Source organism: Schistocerca gregaria, chromosome 5 (genome assembly GCF_023897955.1).
Source record: "Schistocerca gregaria isolate iqSchGreg1 chromosome 5, iqSchGreg1.2, whole genome shotgun sequence".
Lineage (NCBI taxonomy): Eukaryota > Metazoa > Arthropoda > Insecta > Orthoptera > Acrididae > Schistocerca > Schistocerca gregaria.
This window is the reverse complement of record NC_064924.1, coordinates 518,920,069-518,944,321: the sequence shown is the minus strand read 5'-3', so window position 1 is coordinate 518,944,321 and position 24,253 is coordinate 518,920,069. Positions and strand designations below refer to the sequence as shown.

Genomic DNA, 24,253 nt, shown 5'->3' with positions numbered 1-24,253 from the left:
GTCCTAAGGAGTAGAATTTTGTCAGACCAAGTTTTAAATTCAGGTTCTCCTTTTTCATTAGGAGATATGTTTCTCTTATTGATCTTGTCATATATCTTTTTACCTTTTTTTAACTTTTTTGCCATTTTCACTAACAGAGAAATCATCAGCCTGGTTAGGACTTTGCCTGCTGCAGTCTTTGTCATCACTTGGGCAGTATTTCAGAGCAGCAGTAAGCCTGTCATCTTGTGGTGGATGTCCACAGTAAGAATCTGGGCATGCTGAAATACCATTTTCATTCTTTATTTTATGAGCTTTTGAAATCAAATAATCTGAGGAAGTGGGTATGAATTTCTGTATCTGCTGCTTAGAGTAGCAGGTATCAGTCTCAGGTAGCTGTACCTTCTCAGTATAGGTGGCTGCTGAGATACCACTATTTAAATTTTGAAATCACACATCCCATTTTGTGCACATATCGCTATCTTCAGGCTTGGCACAAAGATCATGTACATTTTACACTTCACAAGGTTTGAAGATGTTGCTTGTGTAAAACTTGTTTAAATTTGTTCCACATTGATTTTTACATACTGTTTTCTTCTTGTGTTTCTTACCTTTCCTGGACATTTAAGTGGGGTATAGTAGGGGCTACAGCAGAAATGCCAACATTCAGTGCATCAGCAACATCACACTCAGGTATTTAAACATCTGCACTGTGTTCTTAAGTTTCACGTGTGGGTAATGGTGATCATTCAGCTGGGTTGTCACTAAATTTCTTCTGGTAGTGAGTTTAGCAATTCCTGCACAATGTATGTGGTGCTAATACCATTATCTGAAGACCAAAAAATTTCTGCAATACCTGTAACAGATTTCTGACAACTGTGAAGTGTTTTTTCACTTCTCCTAAACACCATCTTTTTGTGTCTTTTTTTCATAGTCCATAAACCTCACCCTCTCGCTACTGTAATTCCTCACTGACATTGTATCTAACAAACAGTTCAAACCAAAACCAAAACCAAAACCAAAAAACTCAATGCAGAATGGTTTATGTGCAAGTTATCACTTGTTATAAACAGAAGAGTGCTGGAAACAGTGATGCCAAGATGCATATTTAACACTAGAAATTCAGTGATGAGAAATATGCAGAACGTTAAAAAATTTTTAACACATTACACACAAAAATATTGCCCAATGTGTTTGCACTGACTACTAACACATTAACGAAACAATATTTTGTGTAGTTCTCAAAAGTTATCAGATGGGGGTTTTTGAGTAAATAATTTGTGAAAACTCATAAAAATGTATTTTTTTTAGGTTTTTACTAATAAATGTTTATATAATATGGATAACTGGAACAGAGAACGTACAGTTTATAATTACATCAGTAGTATCTGGTAATATGATACCAGTTAGCGCTCTGTGACCTTCAAAAAAAAAAAAAAAAAAAAAGAAAAAAAAAGTGGAAAAATTAACGTAAACTTCGAATTTTTGTCTTAAATTTGTAAGTTAAAAGAAGCCCGTAAATGTGTTGGTGTCAAACTAAATTTCAAGACCCTAAGAGGGAGCTTTAATGCAAAACATCTGCCAGATCTCCTGTACTTTTGGGTTATTAGCTATATTTTTTTTGTTCTCTACTGTTTTAAGTTATCTACAAAATATAAATTTTTCAAAGAGCCATACCATTTACAAAAATTAAGACAAAATGAAAATACTTTATTTCTTAACACCTATGATATAGAGGTCTAATATATATATTTTCCAAAGAAATTTATGATCACGAGTTGGCATGACCTGTATTTGAGATCAGATCACCCAGTTATGTTAGATTAAATCATTTTGTTTCATTCTAAATGTTTCATTCATCTTTATTTACATGTTTTAGATTTGATCACTTTTATGGGTGTTAATAATTATGTAGGGTGCCCATAATTAAAGTTCCAGTTTGAAAACACTATAAAAAGAGAACCACTGCTCAGAATGATGTCAAATTTGAATAGCATATTATTGTCACAGGATGAAATGCCATGGAACAAAAAAAGTTTAACAAAAATTTTGCTAATAGTGTCTTAATACAAGTGGAGTTGGCTACAAATGACAGATGAATCGCAATGCAAAACCTTGAGCTGTACATTACACCAACCGTACTGTTCGTTGTGCATGACTGCTAAAGTTCGGCAGTCAACAGTTTTGGCACTGTTAGTCAGGTAAGCCCATCCATCACGCCAAGGTCATACCACACAGGATGGAAAAAGTCAGTTTTTAATTGTTCTGTGTCCAAAAACTAATTACCTTGCAGTCAAAAACTATATTAAAAACAAAATGACATTGTTTATAATTGTCGTGGGACTGGTGCAAGACATACTCAGTATGTTGTTTCCCTTTTTTTGCCACAAATGGAAATCTAGAAATCATATGTTCCACAACAGATCAGAGTTTATTAGAGGCCACATTCAGAATGTGTTGCTTAATTCAGCTATGCTCTTAATTGGGGCACGGAACACATCTTTCAGATAACCCACAACCAGAATTCACACTGATTAAGATCAAGTGATCTGGTTGGACAGGTTGTAGAGAAATACAGCTGATAAATCTAGCGTATCTGTAATGCCTCTGCAGCAGCCCCTTCACTGGCTGTGCAATCTGTGGATGAATGCCACCTTGCATAAAAATTTCCTACCCCCACATACACATTGTTGAAGGTTTAGAACGGCATTGATATACAGAAGACTCACATAGTATTTACCAGTGATGGTATTTGTAACAGGACCTGCAGGACTCATCTACTTACAAAAATGCAGCCCTATGATAACTGATGCTGTCAACACTTACCACATAGTCATCTTTGCAGAATGAAGTGATACTGGTTGATGTGCATGCATCTTTTCGATTGTCCATATTCTACAATTCTGCATATTGACCTATCTGTGGAGATGTAAATGGGCTGTGTCTGTCCACAGAATGTTTCATGACCAATCATTGTCCGTTCCATGTGAGCAAGAAATTCTGAGCGAATGTTTGTCTTGCTGGCAGTCCAGCATGAAGCAACTCCTGAAAATGGGTGATTTTCTGTGGATAGCAGTACAGGTTATTTCGTAAAATTTTATCTTTGACAGATGCCGCATCAACTGCTTTCTTCCGTCTGCCTCATTGCATTTCAAAAGAACCCGTTTTTCAAATTTTGTTATCATTTTCTGCAGACCCTTAGCAAATATCAGACCAACGCGTTTTTTCATATCCTTGAGTGCCTGCAGCTTCTGCAGGGCTACTGGTGCATAGTCACTGTTCTTGTAAAAGAGCTTTACCAGCAGGGTACAATCCTTCATGGAGACATTCATATTGGGCATCTCAGACAGAAACTGAGGTACAATGTGCCACACATCTGTTGTTGGTATGCATACCCTGTTGCTGTTGGTCGAATTTATGTTTTTATTTATTTGTTTGTTTTTTCAAATTTGGCATCACTCTGAGCAGTGGTTCTCTTTCTACAGCATTTTGAAAGTGGAACTTTAATTATGGGCACCCTTTATATAGATAAATATATATTTGTGTGAATCTTTTTTCCTTCTGTTCAGGAATGTCATCACTGGTGAACATTATCGATTTGTTAGCATGTGGATGGCTAGGACATCGTACCTTGCAGCCTTCTTCATCATGTTAGTTTTTGTAAGTAGTCTCTTTCATTAAAGTTAAAACAGCGCTCTGTAAATGCCAGTGAAATTATGTTTGATATTGGTAAAGCGGTGTGAAATGCATAAAAGCTGTTGTTATATTACTTGCTAAGAAACTTGCCTTTGTACTGAGTTTCAGATTTTGTTACATTAAAAATATATAACTTTGTTGGTTAATAATTATGGAAATGGCCGTTGCAAAAGGCCATTTAAGTCCACTATTTAATATTACTAAAAAAATTTGGTTGAACAGCTATTGGGGTTAGGTAGACATTTAAAAAAAATTAAAATTACATGCTTTTGTTCTTTTCTATGTATTTGGATTATGAGATTAGAGTTCTTGGTGTCTGATCAGATATGTAGCAGAAAATAAGAGCTTACGTGAAAAACTATTGTGTTATGTAGTGGGCTGCATAAAGAGGAGGTAGATGCACATTAGAACATGCAGATAATCTTCAGAATGACAAACACTGTGTAAATATGCACTCTATTCTCAGTAGTTTAGAAAATAAGATAATTAAAAACTCAGAGCATTTGGCAAGTTAAACCAATGAATATACATATCACTGCTTGCAAGAGGATGGACTTCTTGCATATTCCTTATATGTCCAGTGTACTCTTACACACAACAACATTAGCTGAAGCAGATTATAAATTTCCTTTTAGTGGAGGACATAGTATACTACTGTAGTGGTAGCCATTGTTCATTCCTTGAGGCTGGACAAGATTGCTGTCACCTGGAGTCTAGGTCATACATAGATCATGCCAGCAACTGGTGCAGAAGGTTGAGAAGACCAGCCTTACTCAGGGAGTTTCAGTGAAGCTCATAAGCTGCAGCATTGTCCACAGTACTGATCAGGCCCTAATTCTGAGCTGATTAGAAGGCTTGAACCAGAGACTACAGAGGTTCTGTGAGAATTTAGGCTGTGACTTCCTGTGAGAACTATAGGCCCTCCTAAGTGGACCAGGAATGAACTACACATCAGAGACACAGGTGGCTGACAATTAGTTGAGCACATGTAAGGTGTAAGTGACTCTCCATCCATATTGGATAGTGATGGGTGTTCAGAGAACAAAAAGTATTAAAATTGTAGTGCTCAACTGTCAAAGTGTATGCTACGAAGTTTCAGACTTTGAAGCATTCCTACAAAGCTGTGAAGCTCACTTAATAAATGCCACAAAATCTAACAGTGAGGTTTTTGGTGTGAATCTTAGTGTTCATCAAAAGGATTTGTGATTGGATCTTTCTATTGACTGTCAGACTCACAACCAGATGTAACCATAAACTGTAGAGACAACTTCATTTCACTAGTACTAATGTTCCCAGACATACTGTCATCATTGGAGAAGACTTTAATCATCCAACAGTGAACTGGAATAGTTAGAGCAAGGGATGAGCATGGCAAGAAATCCTGCAAAACATTGCTAGATGTCTTTTCTGAAAACTACCTAGAATACCCAGTTTGGGGGCCCACTCATGATGAAAATATGTTAGACCTAATGGCAACAAATAGATCTGACCTGTTAGATTATGTCCATATTGAAACTGGTTATACTGCCAATGAGGCAGTTTTGCACCTGTAATTACAACAGTACAGAGGGTAGCTAAAATAGTTTTGATGATTTACATGTTCAGTAAACTATATAAAGAGGCAGATATGTGTTACCTAGAAGAGGAGTTCAAAACATTTGCCTCTGGGAAGGAGCAGTTAGCAGAACTGTGGCTGAAGCTTAAAAGAATGCTTCAACATGTACTCTATGGAAACCTGTAAGGATGGGAGGAACCCTCCCTGGTTCTATCACTGTAAGGAAACTTCTAAAGAAACAGTGACTTCTGCATATTAGGTGTAAAACAAAGCCTAGGGCCATAGAGAGATGCTGAATGAAACACATTTTGGTTAGCAAGAGGGCAGTGCATGTTCAGTGACTAGCATAGCAGAATCTTATCAAAAGATCCCTCACAAAACACAAAGAAGTTCTGGTCATTTGTGAAAGGTGTCAGTTGTATCAAACACAGCATCCAGATGTTCATGGACAGTACAGGAACTGAAATTAAGGTTAACAGAGCAAAAGACAAAATGCTGAACTCCATTTTCAAATGTTCCTTTATTAAGGAAGATACAGAATACTGCTATCTTCTTCTCATCACTGCAAAGATTGACGATATAGATATTAGTCTTAAATTTATCTATATTATATGGCATTTAATTTTTGCTAACATTTATTAGCATGACATGTTTCAGCAGCCTGCTATCATCATCAGGTGTATTACAGTTACATGTACATTAATCTGAAGTGTAGTGAGGATTATTTGCTGGATGTGCCAATGAGCTTACATACTGAAGACTTTTTAATTAATTATTTTCACTAATATAACAACTCGCTCCACTTTCTGCCACAAATGGGCCAATCAACACCGACCAACCATCGTGTCATCCTCTGCCGATGCTGTTGTAAAGCACCAACCTGATTTTTGTAGCCTCCATTGCCTCTTCAGTAGCACATGTGTCTGTTGGCTTGAAGCTGAAGATCTTACTCTGTATTTGATGGTATTTGCTAAAAAAAAAGGTACTCTACATTATAATTTAGTTTGAACTTTTTTACCAAAGGTATACTGTTTAGATGATGACCAGTTTTCCTACGTATTTCATGAAGTTACTGGCACCTACTATCAGGATGGTACCCACAAATAACTAAAAGCTACAGTGGCAGAAGTATTTACATGAATTTCAAACAAACTTAAATGAATCCCTATTCAGCAATCAAAGATATCTCCAACAAGTCACCGAAAAAAGTAATTAACTGTGGCAGAAAACACTTTCCATATTTACACAAAATGTCACAGTTCACAGGCTGTATTGTGTCGCAGAAAAATATTGGGTGAAAGTACATGCAATGGTTTACTTTAGTTCACTGGTTGAGAGTAACAATATTCAGCAATACCTCATTCACATGACAATGATAATCTATGCCTCCTACCAATCATGACACAATTCAGGCAAAATATTCATTAACTTGAATTAGGAAAATCACTTGAAAGTTATTACGCATCAACAGTACTTAGTTTTTGTGGGTACAGGTGTACATGTTTCCTTAGACAAATTGAACATAGCTGTAACATAAAAGCTGGCAGCTTAAGTGTTGTTATATGCTTGTTAAGTTGACAGGGACTGGGCTCATGATGCATGACTGTGAATGAAATTTGACAAAAATTGCTGTGTGAACAAATTGTTACTTCAGAAATTACACTCATTCAAGAAACAGCTAACTAAAATATTGTTATTCATGATGGGCTGTAAAAGTACAGGACCTATCAAATACAAAGGCAAAATCGGCAATAGAAATTAGGATGGTATGGATTTTCCAGTGGTAATTATCTCATAAGTTAATTAATTCCATGCAAAATAAAATAATGCTATGTAGTTGGAATGGGTTTTCTGCTTTTACAAATGTGTATTAGCTCACATGATGATGACAAATTCGTATGTAAGTAAGATGTTCAATCAACAACATTTTCTGATTTATAAATCTTAAGTGAAAGCTAAGTATAATGTTGGACTCAGCACAATGAAAGTAAAATACTGAGTAATAAATTCACTTGGAGCAAAGTCTAATTTAGCTTTTCAAGAATTTAGTTACCATATGTAAGGTACACACAAAAGTTTGATACTGAGCATAATTACTGGGAAGATTATTAATCATCAGGGGTGCAATCATTGCAAGCTTGCTATGTTAGCATACTGATCCCCCAGTAATTGATGCCTTCTTGATATTGGATCCACTACTGATGACTCAAGTAACTCCTCAGTTGGAATCACAAAACCGAGTGCACCCTGTTCTAGTCCTGGCAGTACTGTGAATCCAACTTGCGTCCTTGGCATAGCAACCAAATACTCTGATCACTGTACTATGGAGTTGGACTTTACTACCAGGAAGAGATAACTAAAAAAATATTGTCTCAACATTCTTGAAACCGAGCGAGGTGGCGTAGTGGTTAGTCACTTCGGGTGGACGACGGTTCAATCCCGCGTCCGGCCATCGTGATTTAGATTTTCCGTGATTTCCCTAAATCGCTCCAGGCAAATACTGGGATGGTTCCCTTGAAAGGGCACGGCCGACATCCTTCCCTAAACCGATGAGACCGATGACCTCGCTGTCTGGTCTCCTTCCCCAAAAACAACCCGACCCCAACATTCTTGAATAACCAAGGAATACCAAATAATTATTAATATTTAATATGTGGAATGACATAAATATGCTTCTATAAAAAGATTATATCTTAGCAATTGAAATAAATTTTTAGCAATTAATAGCCTTTCAAATGAAAACATTTTAATGTGAATGTCTTAAGTGATGGTGTGTTTGTTTCTCTCCTCTGTGTGCCAGAAAAATAAATTTCCATAAAAAATGCAAGTAATGAATTCAGTTAAACAGCTTAAACATACAAATTTACTTAAGGTATACGTTGAAGTATGTTGGTCTTCTTGTAAATGGTTAGTTTTGCTATATAACCCTACTGGCACACCCAGCAAACAATCCTCATCACACTTCAGATTAATGTACACATAAATCTAATGCACTCGATAATTGTAGCATACTGCCAAAACATGTCATGCTATTAAATACTAATAAAAAGTAGTGAGTGAAGCAGTAAAAATTATTTCATAAATAGATATTAGTGTCAGTGGCATTGACCACTGCTTGCTCAAATTAAACAAAGCTCCAGGGCCAGTGAGATCCTTGTCACATTTTACACTAAATTTGTAGCCATGGTAGTTCCTGTTTGAATCACAATCTGCCTTAGATATATCGAACAAAAAACTGTGCCCAGTAACTGGAAAAAAGGATCATTCACATGTCTACACATGAGATCCACAAAACAACCATCCAATCTCATTGTTATCCACATGTTGAAGAATCTTAGAACACATCATGAGCTCAAAGATAAGGATAAGGATAAGAGATAAGATAATAAGAGAATGACCTCCTCCGTGCCAACCAGCATACATTCTGAAAACACCAATCATCCTTGTGCTTTTCACACATGACATCCTGAAAGGCATGGATGTAGGTGGTCAGGTGGATGCAGCATTTTTCAACTTCTGGGGAAGCATATCACTTGGTACCACACCATCATTTATTAATAAAAGTACAGCTGTATGTGGTATTAAACAAAACTTGTGATTGGGTTGAGGATAGGCAGTAAATAGTGTGTTATCTTGGATGGAGAGTCATTGATAGATGTGAAAGGATTGCCAGGTGTGGCTCAGGGAAGTGTGCTGGGGTCACTATAGTTCATGTTGTGTATTAATGACATGACAAGCAATGTTAATAGTAATTTTGAAAAATGTCATGATTACTGCCTTGAGCTGCTGATAAAATATTCATTTAAACAACCGGTTTCAGTTGACTGATCATCAGCAAATTCTTTAAAGCATTTACATCACCATAATAGGAAAATATAAAATCGTTGAAGTTAGATAATAAAACTGTTAATCTGTCACTGTCAGACAGTGTAAACACAGGTTGCTGATGTAACATGAATGAGTACACTGCCTAACACAGTATATCTCGATGATGTAATTTTTATTAAGACGTGACAACAGTGACAAATTCATGATTTGTGTAAACCCAAAAATTTGAGAGGTAAATGTGTCATGGAGTTAATTTAAGAACTATGATAAGAACAAGCTCTCAAACCTTTGATAATGTCATAATATACAGAACATAATCAAAGTGTGCTCTCATACTTATCGGTATTTCACTATGCATACAGTTGTGAATACTTGTCTGCAAACTGCCTATATATGAGTGTGTTATCTAGCCCAATGCTGTTTGTTTCAGCCATTTCTGCTGACATTTGGGAAGTCAGTTTTCTGTTATTTCTTTCTGTTAGTGGAGGGTCTTCCACTTTCTGTCTTTCCTTACTCTATTTTCTGTGGATTACAGGTCTTGCATGTGGATTCATGAAACACCTCACCTTGTTGTTGACATTACATGGGGCTAGCCTGTGAAAGTGCTGACTGGTCAGGCCATTGTTCCTTCTAGATGTGCGGGCCAGCACACCACCAATTGAAAAGTATCCTGTGTAAAACATAGCTTGTAAGTTCTAGAATTCCTTGCAATTTTCAGGACTTAGTTTTCATGCACTGTAATCTCAATACATACAGGGTGCATCACCTAATACTTGCACCACAAATATTGAGGAAGTGGAAAGTGATATACAAGTTCAATTTTCACAGAATGGATTGGTAGTTAGGGTTTCATATTGTTAGCCTACAAACAAATTGTAATAACACCAGCAAAGTGTATTTTTCTTGTAAAAATACACTTTTTAAATAGAGCAAGTCCCATTCACATTAATGAACTAAAAGTAGGGGGAAATTAGAATGTCAGTGCGGTTATTTGCAATATCTAGTGTGAGTCGTTTATAAGGTATCGTATTTGGGACAGTTTCCACACCCAGTATTTTTTTGTGTCATTCAACCTGGATAGTGGCTAGGTACGGTGTTGTTATATTTGCTTACAGTGTGCCCGTGTGTCCATCGAGTGCATTGCGACCTGCTAGTCACTTAGTGTGTGACTGTCGAAGCAGTAGGTAGTGAGTAGGCTATGGGATTTACCAATTCAGAAAAAGCAGACATGCTTGTGGTGTGTGGAGAGTGTGGGAGGAATGCAGTTCATTATTGTATGGTGTATGTGGCAAGATAAGCCAAATAGATGCCAACCATCTCAGGAATTACTTATCTACCTCTTCAACCAGTTACGTCAAAGTGGTAGGGTAACACTAGACAATGTAACAGGAGGAAAGTGACAACAGAAGAAGGAGAAATTGATGTTCTTGCTGCTGTTGCAGTTGATACACACATTAGCTCCTGTGAAATTGCACAAAGAAATGGTATGAGTCGGGCAACTGTTGTACACCTTCTCCGTCGACGTAAATTTGATCCCTGTCACATCTCTCCCCATGAAGAGCTGCCTGCAAACGATAATGAGAATCATATTAACTGTTGTATATGGCATTAAACAGGATATTCCTGATGTACTATGTATCTTTTTAGTGATGAAGCCACTGTTGTCAGTCTTGGCCAAGTAAACTGAGGAAACACCCACTATTGTTGTATTGACAACCCCTGTTGGCTTCATCAGGTGGAACATCAGAGTCCAGGGAGTGTAGACATATGGTGCGGGATAGTGAACCATCAGCTCATAGGCCCGTTTCTCACAGATGAAACACTCAAGGCACAGAAGTATTGCAGCCTCCTAACAGACCACATTCCATGGATGCTGTGGTGAAAGCTGAAAGAGACTGTCTACAAAGATGTACCAACTACACCTGATGATATCCATTGACATATACTGCAACCTGCTCGTACCTCTCTGCAGAAATGCTAGCAAGTGTGCAGCAGTTGTTATACCAGGCTGGAAGTCTGTATTACTGCTGCCAGTGGTCCTCCTGAACCCAACCTGTGTTGGTGAGTTGCCTTGTTACTGATCGGAATCCACATAATTTGTGTATGCACTTGTGTTGTTCCTTAGTGTGTGCTGGCACAAGTGTTAGTGTGGGTTATCATATAAACGACTCGCACTAGAATCCTGAAATAAATACCATTGACATTCTAATTTACCCAACTTGTAGTTTGTTAATGTCAAAAGGCATTGTTACATTTAAAAAAGTGCATGTTTGCACAAAAATACACTTTCTGAGTATTACCACAATCTGTTGATTGGCTAACAATACAAATCCCTGACTTCCAATCCATTCTGTGGAAAGTGCACATCAGTAGTACTGTCCATATCCACAATATTTACAGTGCAAGTTTTAGGTGATTCACCCTTTGTGTTCGGCTTTTTATGACGGTTGTCATATTCGGCTTATCAGCTTATGTAGTTTCCTACCTGTCCATTCTTCTTTCTGAAGGTCCCTAGAACTTATCACGTTTGACATCGTGCATCCATCTTCTAGGTGGTCTTTCACATTTTCTTGTTTTCTACACAAAGCTTGTGTCCGTTCACAGAATCGTTTTGGACTTCACTTACCATCCATTCATTGGAACTGGATGCATCAAGTTAATAGTTTGCCACCTTTGGCATCGAGAACAGTGTCTTTTTTTCTCCTATAATTTCCCATATTCTGTCACATCTGAAGTTCCCAGTCTGGAGACGTGACAACTTCTTTTCCAGAAATCCATCTTGAAGGGTATCAGTTTATTTTTCTCATGTTTGGTTAACTCCCGTATTTCTGTGCTGTGTGTGGTGACAGACCCTACAATTGACTTCTGCAACAAGACTTTTGCTCTCTTTGTCATTTCATCACTCGTAAAAAGGACTTAAGTTGGCCAATTATTCTTTTTCCTTGTCCAATTTTATTTAATTTCGTGTGTGCTGCACTAGTATTTTAAGATACAGACAATATTAAAGTTTCAGAATCCTCAGTCACCTTCACCCATTACCACACACTTTATCTTTTTGTGTTTTTCAGGCCCCATTTTATTATCTCTATGCAGTTCCCTGAACTTGTAACTGCAATTGTCTTTGTTTCCCTCTATCAGGATCTTGTCATTGCCAGAGAGTAAAGTGTACAGTATTTTTTTACTACAGGGATTACCATTCCGCATTTTCTCTTCGAATTTTGCAAAACTTCTTCTAAGTGTACTTTAAATAAAATCAGTCCTAATTAGCACCCTTGTCGTATACTCTTATATACAAGGAATTCTTGGGAACTTTTGTCACCTACTTTAACCATACTGATGCAGTCCTCACAAAAGTTTCTTATTGTCAGGACAAACTTATTGCCGATACCAAAAATTTGCCTTGCTACCCACAACTTACTTAGTGGAACTGTATTACATCCCTTCTGCAGAACAACAAATCAGTTGTCCACCTGAAGAACGTTGTAACTAAAAAAGAAAAGCAAATTCTACAGGAGAACAAAAAAATTGTTTGACACTTACCAATTTAGGCTATCTTTATGCAGTTGATGTATTTTAGGTAAAACACCATTCTGTGTATTTTTGAAGTAGTTATTCCACAATTTCTTACATTGTCTCTGAAAAATAGCACAATTTTAATTTTTCTGGACAAATGTAGTTGTATCTGCACAGTTACAGCTTTGTACTGCTTAAACAGATTGATTTTTCTTCATTAGTTATAGCAGAAACAGAAAGGTTATTTTGAGAAAATGCAACAAAAACCATCAAAACATGTAATGTTTATTTCAGTACAAATCTGTGCAAGCAGCAGCAGAAGATAGGGAAAAATTTAACACAGGTCCTGTTGCAGTTACACTAAACATGTACATTCAGCATTACATTTTCAGTGCTCAATCAGTGGGTTTTGCCAGACAGAGCACTATTCACTGCCTAATTGCTGACAAAAAAAACCATGTTTCAGCTGGTGTAGTGTGACACATGTCAAATAAGTCTTTCTTCTTGGTGATTTTGATTGGCCAAGCTCATCATACTAAATATATGTAAATTGAAGGTGAAGAGGGGAAGAAAGGGGAGGAAAAGGATCACTGCTGTCAGCTGCATCGAGACATTACTCAGAATCAGCAGCGATGAATGGAAACGTGTACCAGACCAGGATTCGAACATGGAATCTCCTGTTTACCAGGCAGGTGCCTGATATATAATTTGAGTGGCCTAGCTGGGCAATGGATCCACCTTCTTCAGTGCGGATGCACAAATATGCCGATCTCCTGTGGGAATCTCAGAGAATAGATATGGGTGAAACGGACAGGGATTGCGCATAGGTGAAGCTCGATGGTAATGTGGATCAGCTGTGAGGTGTGCTGAGATAGTCCCTGTGCAGTTGCAGTATCACAGTGTCTAGGATGGCATATTGGTTAACATACCTGCCTAGTAAGCAGGAGGCCCTGGACTCGAATTCCGGTCTTGTATACCTTTTCACTTGTCACCACTGATTCCGCGTATGCAGCTGACAGCAATGATCTCTTCCCTTTTCCTTCCTTTCTCTCCCTCTCCACCTTTAATTTACATTAATAATAGAAGAATTTATAGTCTGCAGCTGTGAATTATGAATGTTCACTGTTTGGAAAAGGGAAATCATCAGCCAGTTGTTGTTCTGCTCAGTGCAGCGGCGAGACCAAGTCATCACATTTCGATCCTCACTTTCATTGAGCGGATTGAAATGTGTAAGAAGGTACTTCACATTACAGGAAGATATTTCTGCTGTGCACCTCCTGGCAGTGGTTTTGTGCAAAAACACATGAAAGCAGTGTTACTCCCAGTAGGTTGTATTGCTAGGTTGTAAGAAGAGCACTGCTGTTGATAAAATGCAGATTCAACACTGGACAGAATAGTAGTTGCAAAAAATTGTCACACGAGGTCACATTATAACTCGTTTTGCATTTTCCGGTGTCAGCAGGGAAGCGTCCTGGGACCTCTGCTGTTCCTGATCTATATAAATAACATGGGTGACAATCTCAGCAGTTCTCTTAGGTTGTTTGCAGATGATGCTGTAATTTACCATCTAGTAAGATCATCCGAAGACCAGTATCAGTTGCAAAGCGATTTAGAAAAGATTGCTGTATGGTGTGGCAGGTGGCAGTTGACACTAAATAACGAAAAGTGTGAGGTGATGCACATGAGTTCCAAAAGAAATCCGTTGGAATTCGATTACTCGATAAATAGTACAACTCTCAAGGCTGTCAATTCAACTAAGTACCTGGGTGTTAAAATTATGAACAACTTCAGTTGGAAAGACCACATAGATAACATTGTGGGAAAGGCGAGCCAAAGGTTTCGTTTCATTGGCATGACACTTAGAACATGCAACAAGTCCACTAAAGAGACAGCTTCCACTACACCCGTTCGTCCTCTGTTAGAATATTGCTGCGTGGTGTGGGATCCTTACCAGGTAGGATTGACGGAGGACATCGAAAGGGTACAAAAAAGGGCAGCTCGTTTTGTATTATCACGTAATAGGGGAGAGAGTGCGGCAGATATGATACGCGAGTTGGGATGGAAGTCATTACAGCAAAGACGTTTTTCGTCGCGGCGAGATCTTTTTACGAAATTTCAGTCACCAACTTTCTCTTCCGAATGCGAAAATATTTTGTTGAGCCCAACCTACATAGGTAGGAATGATCATCAAAATAAAATAAGAGAAATCAGAGCTCGAACAGAAAGGTTTTAGGTGTTCGTTTTTCCCATGCTCTGTTCGGGAGTGGACTGGTAGAGAGATGGTATGATTGTGGTTCGATGAACCCTCTGCAAATCACTTAAATGTGAATTGCAGAGTAGTCATGTAGATGTAGCAACAAGTGTTTGTATGCTCCTTCAGCCCATACGCGGCGAATTGGTGTTGTTTCTGCCATTTTAATTCCTTCAGCGGAATCTGCAATATGCTGCATCTGCCATATGAACATGCATCCGAATTTCGCACACCGAATTTTAATTTAAAATCGTCTGAAAATATATCCGTACATATTTTCGGTGATAGTTCGGGCTTCTTCTCCTTAGAACAACACACATTTTGCGCATATTCAGATCTGAACTTAAATAGCAACTAACACTTTTACCCCTGCAGTTGCGGCTTTCTTTCTTTGGAAACGATTCAGTGTGCATCTTCAAAAAAGTCAGTCATGGTCCAGGATTCAGAGGCAGTTTTTCGAACGTTTTCCTCTTCTCGTCTTTGAGTGGCAAACTGCTCTTTAATTTGTAGAGCAAGGTTTGTACTTTGCGGTGCGCCTGCTTAGCTGGGTGATAACGTGCTCGCCTCCCATGCAAGAGGGCCCAGTTTCTATTCTCGGCCGAGTTGGAGATTTTCTCCGCTCGGGGATTGGGTGTTGTGCCGTCCTTATCATCATTTTCATCCTCATAATCGACGAGCAAGTCGTCCAATGTGGCATCGACTGAAATAAGACTTGCACTTGGCGGCTGAACTTTCCCAGATGGGGCCTCCCGGCCAACGATGCTATTCGCTCATTTCATTGTTCATTGCAAGGTGTAATGCAGAAAACATTGCATGGGATCTTTTCACAAACACGTAACCTTACAGATTTGTAAAGGCTGGCGATAAATAAGTGAACAATCGTAACGAGACAAACTCTTCTGTTCGTCTTTTCACATCAGCCACCTGAGCCCCCTTCTTGCATTCAACAGTTGTAAATAATGCAGCAAATGAAAGAGCTATTCAGTTTTGCTCGTAAACCCGTGCGCATTCCTGTGTCTCCCGTTAGATAGCGCTAGTAGCAAATATGGCGGCTAGTGATCAGTAAGCTTCTTGTGTTACAGTTTACAAGGACTGAATCTGTTGTCACAGAGCATCGTTCATTCAGCATTAATTTTTATTGTAATCCTCCAAATGATAATGCGTAGGTGGAATCGTCAGTTTGAAGATACGAACTGTGCTTGCAAAGGAAAGAATACGGAACGAGCAAGAGTAAAGAATGTGTTGAACGAGTGAGTGCTTTTTCACACGTTCTGATGGATAGTCGTGAATTAGCAATTCCAGTGACTCTGTGGAGATGTTGAAGACGCCTACAACTATGCTTCATTGTCTGCAGTTGTTGCAAGCTCTTAAGCCCACAGACAATGGTTTACGTTCCAACTTTGCAAACGAAATGTTGCTTCATGACGACAAATATTTTCAGAATAGTTTCGTCTTCAGCGATGAATTGACACTTCAGCGAAGTGGGAATATGAACACACACGAGCGTTTGGGGGTCAGCAAATGCCGACGAGATGCCACGGTTGCAACGAGACTCCCCTAAATGGAATTTTCCTGTGCCTTATGCCGGCGGAAAGCTTATGGGCCATCCTTTCTCTCGAAGCAGCTGTAACTGATGTTTCTTATGTTGATGCGCTAGAAATATGGCTCTTTTCTTAATAGGAAGAAGCTGAACGACAGAACTTTATTTGGCAGCAAAATGGTGCACCTGCTATATGGCATAACTGATATGCCTGATTAGAGAAACCGAAGCAGTTGTTAATTACTGTAGGCACACTGATCAGAGTTTGGGAAGAGCTCGCTTATCGACTCGATGCGTGCTGTGTGACGAATGGTGCTCACACTGAACACTTGTGAGAAAAACTGTTAGGGTTGCTTTTTCATTTGATGTATTATTTATAATTGTAAAGTTGAAAACCAAGATAGTCATTTTGAAAAGCCCCGGTATAACGAGTGTCTGGAATTAAATTTTTGGCCATATGACATTCTGTTTTCATAATATAGCACTTTACATCTCACTGTATTGCTGAGCTGACGGGAACTGCAACTACGTTGTGCCAGAGGCATTGTCAAACAGGCTGCCATTGACGTCATAGCAGAGCTGCGCCGCAGGTGTGTAGCTGGCAGCGGCCGCTCGGGAAGCCGTGGGCGCGGCGCGGCGGTCGGGCAGGGAGTCATGTTGTGCACAATTGCGTCCCCGGGGAACCCCCGGCTGCGGCCATGCGAGCCTGACGGATTGCCGGCCCCGCGCGTGGCGTGGCGTCGCGTCGCGTCGGCGCCGGCGCCACAGTCAATAGGCGCCTGATGACGTTGGTTCCGACCCCGGCGCCGGCTCCGACTGACGTGTGATTACCGTCCGCAGACTCCTATAATCACAATTTTGATACATTGTGCCGGCGGCGTGAGCGGTACAGTAATTGATACGGCGCCTGCCGCAGTCGGTGTACAGTGTCTGCCTTTCCCCCTCCCCCTCTTTCCCTTTCCTCTCTCTGCTCCAACCCGGCGCAGCCTCGGTTAATTAGGCCATCAGCTGCGCAGTGCCCGCCCCGCATACGAGCAAGATGAATACGCCGCTGATGCCGAGCCTTCGTGCTCCACCTCTCTCCCCTCCCCCCTCCCCCCCTCATACTTACGCCACTCACAGTGCTCCATCGCCCTCCCCTGCTCGCTTTTCCACCCTACCCCTCTCGTTCTTACCCTGTATAACCGCCACACCTCTTCCGACGTGTGCACGTTTACGGCGTTTGTTTATTTTTGGCAACACATGACGTCATAAAGGCAGTCTGGGAGAGTGGGAGCTGGAGCCGTGTAATCTAGCTTGCACCACTCATACCCTATCCACTCGCGCTCTAGATCGGCTCTCCCCCACCCCGCAGCGGACGATAGACGCCTTGATGAATTTGGCAGTAAATGTTTGATTTCACAAGCGTTGCCGTGCAACCCAGCGATTCAGTATGTTGACCAGAGAGATAGGTTATCGTGCTCGATCGATCCTAACACATCATGAGGTATCTTAGGTTTTTTTTAGGGCAAGGCCTGTCCGTGAAGCTTATGAAAATCAATGAAATGTACAAGTCGTTGAACTGCCAGTATCTGTTCCGTTGCACTCGCCACTACACGGTTCGGAAGATTACGTCCCATCATCAGGAGTACTTATGTCAATTAATAGGGCGCGAAAGTATTGCAATGTGCGACTTTTGAGTAACCTGCGTACTGCCAGAGCGAGCTCGAAGTTATGTAGATGTTTTGACCACATAGTGTCAGTGATCACAGTTTGAGTTTCACTCTCATTTAAATCAAATGCTGCATGTTGAACTACCCAAAGCTGCCGTATTAGAAGCTAATACATAAAGCATATGCCCTTTGTACTAAAATAGTTTCTTCTGCTGCCAAAGAACGCAAGTTACTTAACACTTGTACATACAGCAATCCCACTCCACCTGATGATAAAGGTATACTCCTCTGAAACGCGCAGTGGAAAGTGTAATGTGATAAATGTGACTGGTTACGATAATTTGTACTTTCAGTAGAAATAGGTAACTTGCGCTTACCAGGAAGTCACTTCTGTGCCAACGGCGGGACCCTCAGTTAATTAAAAATTTTCTAGCGTTTGGGATTAAACGTTAGCTAGATATTCATATTCTGTTCTGTAACACAATAATCGAAATGCTAGTGTTGAATATGAATTTCGGACTAAAAATCCGGTTTCTGAAGTCATACGTACGAAAAGACTATGCAAGAAACGGGGAGTGCATACAGCGATTGACTGCACTCGATACAATAACTGTTATTGGAAGTGTAGGTGTAGTAGGGAAAGGATGAAGTTTGTCGTATGATCATATCAGAATGGGGTAGGGTGAAGGAGCAAAGGAGAGGACATTCACGTAGTTTTCGTGGCTGTCCCACGAAGGTACGTTTACTTCTGATTTTTCCGCACACTTCTGAATAGACTTATCATGATGACATCAAGGAATATGTCTTAGACGTGTTCCACCAAGTGAAATCTCTGTCTCCCCACTTAATTTCTCTAAGGTTTCTAGATCATTAAGTTTTATGCAAATCTATAATTTTTCATCCATCTCAATGTAGCAAGCATTTTCTCTGTAATTCGTTATTATGTCATTAAATGCACTTGTGTGGGGTTGTCTTCTGATATCTTCATTTGTGCGAGCCGTGCCGTATTATACCTAGAACTCACCTTACGAATCCCATCTCGAATGTGTATCTTGTTTCTTCTTTTTCTTTATCGTCTTGGTCTCACTGGCGTATTGCAGTGCCTGCTTGATTACTGTTTTGCAGAATTTCGTAATTGTTTCAGTGCTTACTTTTTTTTTTAAAATTTCTGATGATACGCCACGTACGTGATACCTCAAAAATCTCTCTTTATACGTCTCAGATTTTGAAAATAGGAGACCTCACAAACTACAGTTAGTAAAATGCGGGTACGAATTTTGACCGAACTGGTTCCTCGCCATGGAATGCCATTACGTTTGTTTTCTCTCTAGAAACAGTGAGGTCTTAATCTTTTGCAATAACGGAGAATTTCTGCGCGACGTCTGGAGCCTTTATTTCATTTTGCGTAGGAGGCTCTGACGATGGTGCCCAGAGTTAGCGGGTAAAATATCGAAATAAAATTTTATAACAATAAGAAATAATGGAAAAACTGGAGGCAACAAAGTTAGTCAACAGACACAAAATTGTCAAGCTTACTCAATGGTTCTTGGGGTCTCGCCATTCTGTCTGTATGGGAAGAATCGTTTGGCGTTCGATATGATTTCAAAGCATATCTAATCAGGTTTTTCGAATAATAATTTGTCATATATAGATACAATGACAGAAAAAAGTCGCAACACCAAGAAGGAGCTGCGCTACATAAACAAAAGTCGGTAATCGTGTTTGTACATCTGAAAGCAGTGGTTGGGAAGGGAGTGAGACAGGGTTGTAGCCACTCCACGATGTCATTCAATCTCAATATTGAGCAAGCAGTGAAGGAAACAAAAGAAAAATTTGGAGTAGGTATTAAAATCCATGGAGAAGAAATAAAAACTTTGAGGTTCGCCGATGACGTAATTCTGTCAGAGACAGCAAAGGACTTGGAAGAGCAGTTGAATGGAATGGATAGTGTCTTGAAAGGAGGATGTGAGATGAACATCAACAAAAGCAAAACAAGGATAATGGAATGTAGTCGAATTAAGTTGGGTGATGCTGAGGGAATTAGATTAGGAAATGAGACACTTAAAGTAGTACAGGAGTTTTGCTATTTGGGGAGCAAAATAACTGATGATGGTCGAAGTAGAGAGGATATAAAATGTAGACTGGCAATGGCAAGGAAAGTGTTTCTGAAGAAAAGAAATTTGTTAACATCGTGTATAGATTTAAGTGTCAGGAAGTCGTTTCTGCAAGTATTTGTAAGGAGTGTAGCCATGTATGGAAGTGAAACATGGACGATAAATAGTTTGGACAAGAAGAGAATAGAAGCTTTCGAAATGTGGTGCTACAGAAGAATGCTGAAGATTAGATGGGTAGATCACATAACTAATGAGGAGGTATTGAATAGGATTGGGGAGAAGTTTGTGGCACAACTTGACCAGAAGAAGGGATCGGTTGGTAGGACATGTTTTGAGGCATCAAGGGATCACAAATTTAGCATTGGAGGGCAGCGTGGAGGGTAAAAATCGTAGAGGGAGTCCGAGAGATGAGTACACTAAACAGATTCAGAAGGATGTAGGCTGCAGTAGGTACTGGGAGATGAAGAAGCTTGCACAGGATAGATTAGCATGGAGAGCTGCATCAAACCAGTCTCAGGACTGAAGACCACAACAACATCTGAAAGATGATGTCTGTTCAGATTTTTACGCCAGTCGCGTAAGAGTGGCGGTAGTAGCGCCACTATGAGAATGCAAATCAGGTTTGCTTTAAATACACGCTGTGACGGTCGTGAACGTTAGTTATGTTTTATATTGGGCATGGTGAGTTGACGTTACTCAAGAACGCCTCTAAAGCGACAAAGACACCATTATCAGCACTCCGCTGAGTTTGAACGAGACCTACGAGAACCTGGATGTTCCTTCTACGATATTACAGAAAGACTTGCCGAGAATGTAGCCACTGTACATGGCAGCTGTGGTCGCGAGAATGTACAGTCCGAAGACAACCAGGCTGCCAGCTCCGGATCTACGATATTTCCGAAACGGGACAAGAACTTGATAGTGGCGCCCCCCGTCCCTCTCTGGCGTTTTAGACAGGAATTCGAAATTAAAAAACAAGATTTTTCAAAAATATGTCCATTTTGTAGCGCACGTTTTTCTGAATAGTTTGCTATGTAAAACATACATGTAGGAAAGTTAAGTTATTTGTTCTTGATTGTAACCAAAGTGCAGTGCCACGCTCCTTCACACAGCATTTTTCTATCGCATGTCACTGTAATTTGCTCTGTGGAATTTAAACGTGGATATTTTGTAATGGAGACCATCGAACCTATATTCAGGACATTGGAAATTAAAATGTCCACACCCTACCCTCCTTTAAAAAAAACTCTCAGTAAATAATGGATGGAACGACTTGTGACCGTGAGAATAATAAGAACTCTACAGGAAATTTGTTGCCTATTAGCCAATAACTCTCCCTTTTGTGTGACAAAAAATTAAATATACGAAACATAAAACATGTAAAGACAAGAGACAAGATATATTAAGTTTTCGTACAAAGCTTTTTCCGCGTTATTTAGAGAATAGAACTTAAGCGGCTACTAACAAAGGACAGTACAACCAGTGTAGCGACCTGGCAAAAATTTTATGTCAAAATTTTATTTTCTTGGATACACCGAGAAGATAATGTAATGTTTCTTACATGTTGTTCCTGCTAGTCGTGTATTTCCACACTGGTAGTCTGAATCTAAGGATTTCGCTAATGATTATTACAAAGCCCATCATTCGCACACTCGATCAAACACATAAACCAACACCGATTGGCATTCACTTCTTCGAGTTGATTCGGCTGCGGGAAACTTGTTTATTTCTAGATCCAACGTGGATTTCCATGGCAGAGACATCACGTACACTATGCACTCATTCAGATACCATCTTACGATTCGCTCAGAAATCAACTTGGAACGTGTTCAAAAACCGACAGAGATGCATTTGAAAATATGAGTAGTCGATAGATCAATACTGGATGCTAGGCGCTTTGTTAAACAAGGTTTTTTTTCCTTCGTTGTTGTGGTCTTCAGTCCTGAGACTGATTTGATGCAGCTCTCCATGCTACTCAGTCCTGTGCAAGCCTCTACATCTCCCAGTACCTACTGCAACCCACATCCTTCTGAATCTGCTTAGTGTATTCATCTCTTGGTCTCCCTCTACGATTTTTAACCTCCTCGCTGCACTCCAATGCTAAATTTGTGATCCCTTGATGCCTGAGAACATGTCCTACCAACCGATCCCTTCTTCTGGTCAAGTTGTGTCACAAACTTCTCTTCTCCCCAATCATATTCAATACTTCCTCATTAGTTATGTGATCTACCCGTCTAATCTTCAGCATTCTTCTGTAGCACCACATTTCGAAAGCTTCTATTCTCTTCTTGTCCAAACTATTTATCGTCCATGTTTCACTTCCGTACATGGCTACACTCCATACAAATACTTTCAGAAACGACTTCCTGATACATAAATCTATACTCGATGTAAACAAATTTCTTTTCTTCAGAAACGCTTTCCTTGCCATTGCCAGTCTACATTTTATATCCTCTCTACTTCGACCATCATCAGTTATTTTGCTCCCAAAATAGCAAAACTCCTTTACTACTTCAAGTGTGAAGAATATGAATTTGGTGCCCCTCCCCCCTCAAATTGCCGCCCGGGTCAGACACCTGTCCCCCCCTTCCCCTCCCCACCGCCCCCTCCTGACGCCCACGTGCCGCTACCGAGAGGGAAGACTGTTGTGTTCTGTGTGTGGCTCCGGCACATCATAATGCATCTGCAGCAACAATTTCAGCACCAGCTGACACCATAATGAGACAACGAACTGTTACAAAACGGTTACTTCAAGGACAGCTCCGACCCAGACGCCTCGTAGCGTGCATTCCACTGACCCTAAGTGGTGTCAAACGAAGGCTTGGTCGAGGACCCGCAACCAGTCTGTTCACATGCTGGCCACTGGACCTACACCTAGAGTTATGGTCTGGGGCGCTATTTCTTATGACAGCAGGAGCACTGTCCTGGTTATCCCACGCACCCTGGTTGCAAAATAGTACGTCAGTCTGGTGATTCGATCTGTTGTGCTGCCACTCATGAACAGCATTCCAGAGGGTGCTTTCCAACAGGATAACGCTCGTCCATTACCGCTGTTGTAAGCCAGCATGATCAACAACGTTCATAAACCGCTGTTGTAAGTGAGCATGCCTAACATCTACATCTACATTTATACTCCGCAAGCCACCCAACGGTGTATGGCAGAGGGCACTTTACGTGCCACTGTCATTACCTCTCTTTCCGGTTCCAGTCTCGTATGGTTCGCGGGAAGAACGACTGTCTGAAAGCCTGCGTGCGCGCTCTAATCTCTCTAATTTTACATTCGTGATCTCCTCGGGAAGTATAAGTAGGGGGAAGCAATATATTCGATACCTGATCCAGAAACGCACCCTCTCGAAACCTGGCGAGCAAGCTACACCGCGATGCAGAGCGCCTCTCTTGCAGAGTTTGCCACTTGAGTTTGTTAAACATCTCCGTAACGCTATCACGGTTACCAAATAACCCTGTGACGAAACACGCCGCTCTTCTTTGGATTTTCTCTATCTCCTCCGTCAACCCGATCTGGTACGGATCCCACACTGATGAGCAATACTCAAGTATAGGTCGAACGAGTGTTTTGTAAGCCACCTCCTTTGTTGATGGACTACATTTTCTAAGGACTCTCCCAATGAATCTCAACCTGGTACCCGTCTTACCAACAATTTTATATGATCATTCCACTTCAGATCGTTCCGCACGCATACTCCCAGATATTTTACAGAAGTAACTGCTACCAGTGTTTGTTCCGCTATCATATAATCATACAATACAGGATCCTTCTTTCTATGTATTCGCAATACATTACATTTGTCTATGTTAAGGGTCAGTTGCCACTCCCTGCACCAAGTGCCTATCCGCTCGACGTGTTGCCTTGGCCTACTCAATGACCAGATGTGCCTCCAGTCGAGCACATGTGAGACATCGTCGGACGACAACTCCAGCTTCAGCCACAAAGAACTTTAACTGCGCCTGTAGTGACAAAGTGCAACAGGCATGGAACTCCATCCCACGAATTCTAATCCGGTGCCTGCACAGCACAGTGCATGCACGTTTGTATGCATGCGTTCAGCACTCTGGCGGTTACACCGGTTATTAATGCACCAGGATTTCACATTTATAACGGCTTAT

The 24,253-nt window shown here is 40.3% G+C and overlaps 1 protein-coding gene across 12 annotated transcripts in view; it reads left to right on the top strand.

Moving 5' to 3' along the window:
- The window catches only part of LOC126272755 (membralin), a 486,429-nt gene that overhangs the window by 156,951 nt on the left and 305,225 nt on the right, over positions 1 to 24,253 (top strand). For all 12 annotated transcript variants that reach the window (XM_049975869.1, XM_049975862.1, XM_049975866.1 and 9 more), the window contains one exon: positions 3,549 to 3,639. In XM_049975869.1, coding sequence (XP_049831826.1) covers positions 3,549 to 3,639 — 91 coding nt within the window. The remainder of the gene's footprint in view (positions 1 to 3,548; positions 3,640 to 24,253) is intronic.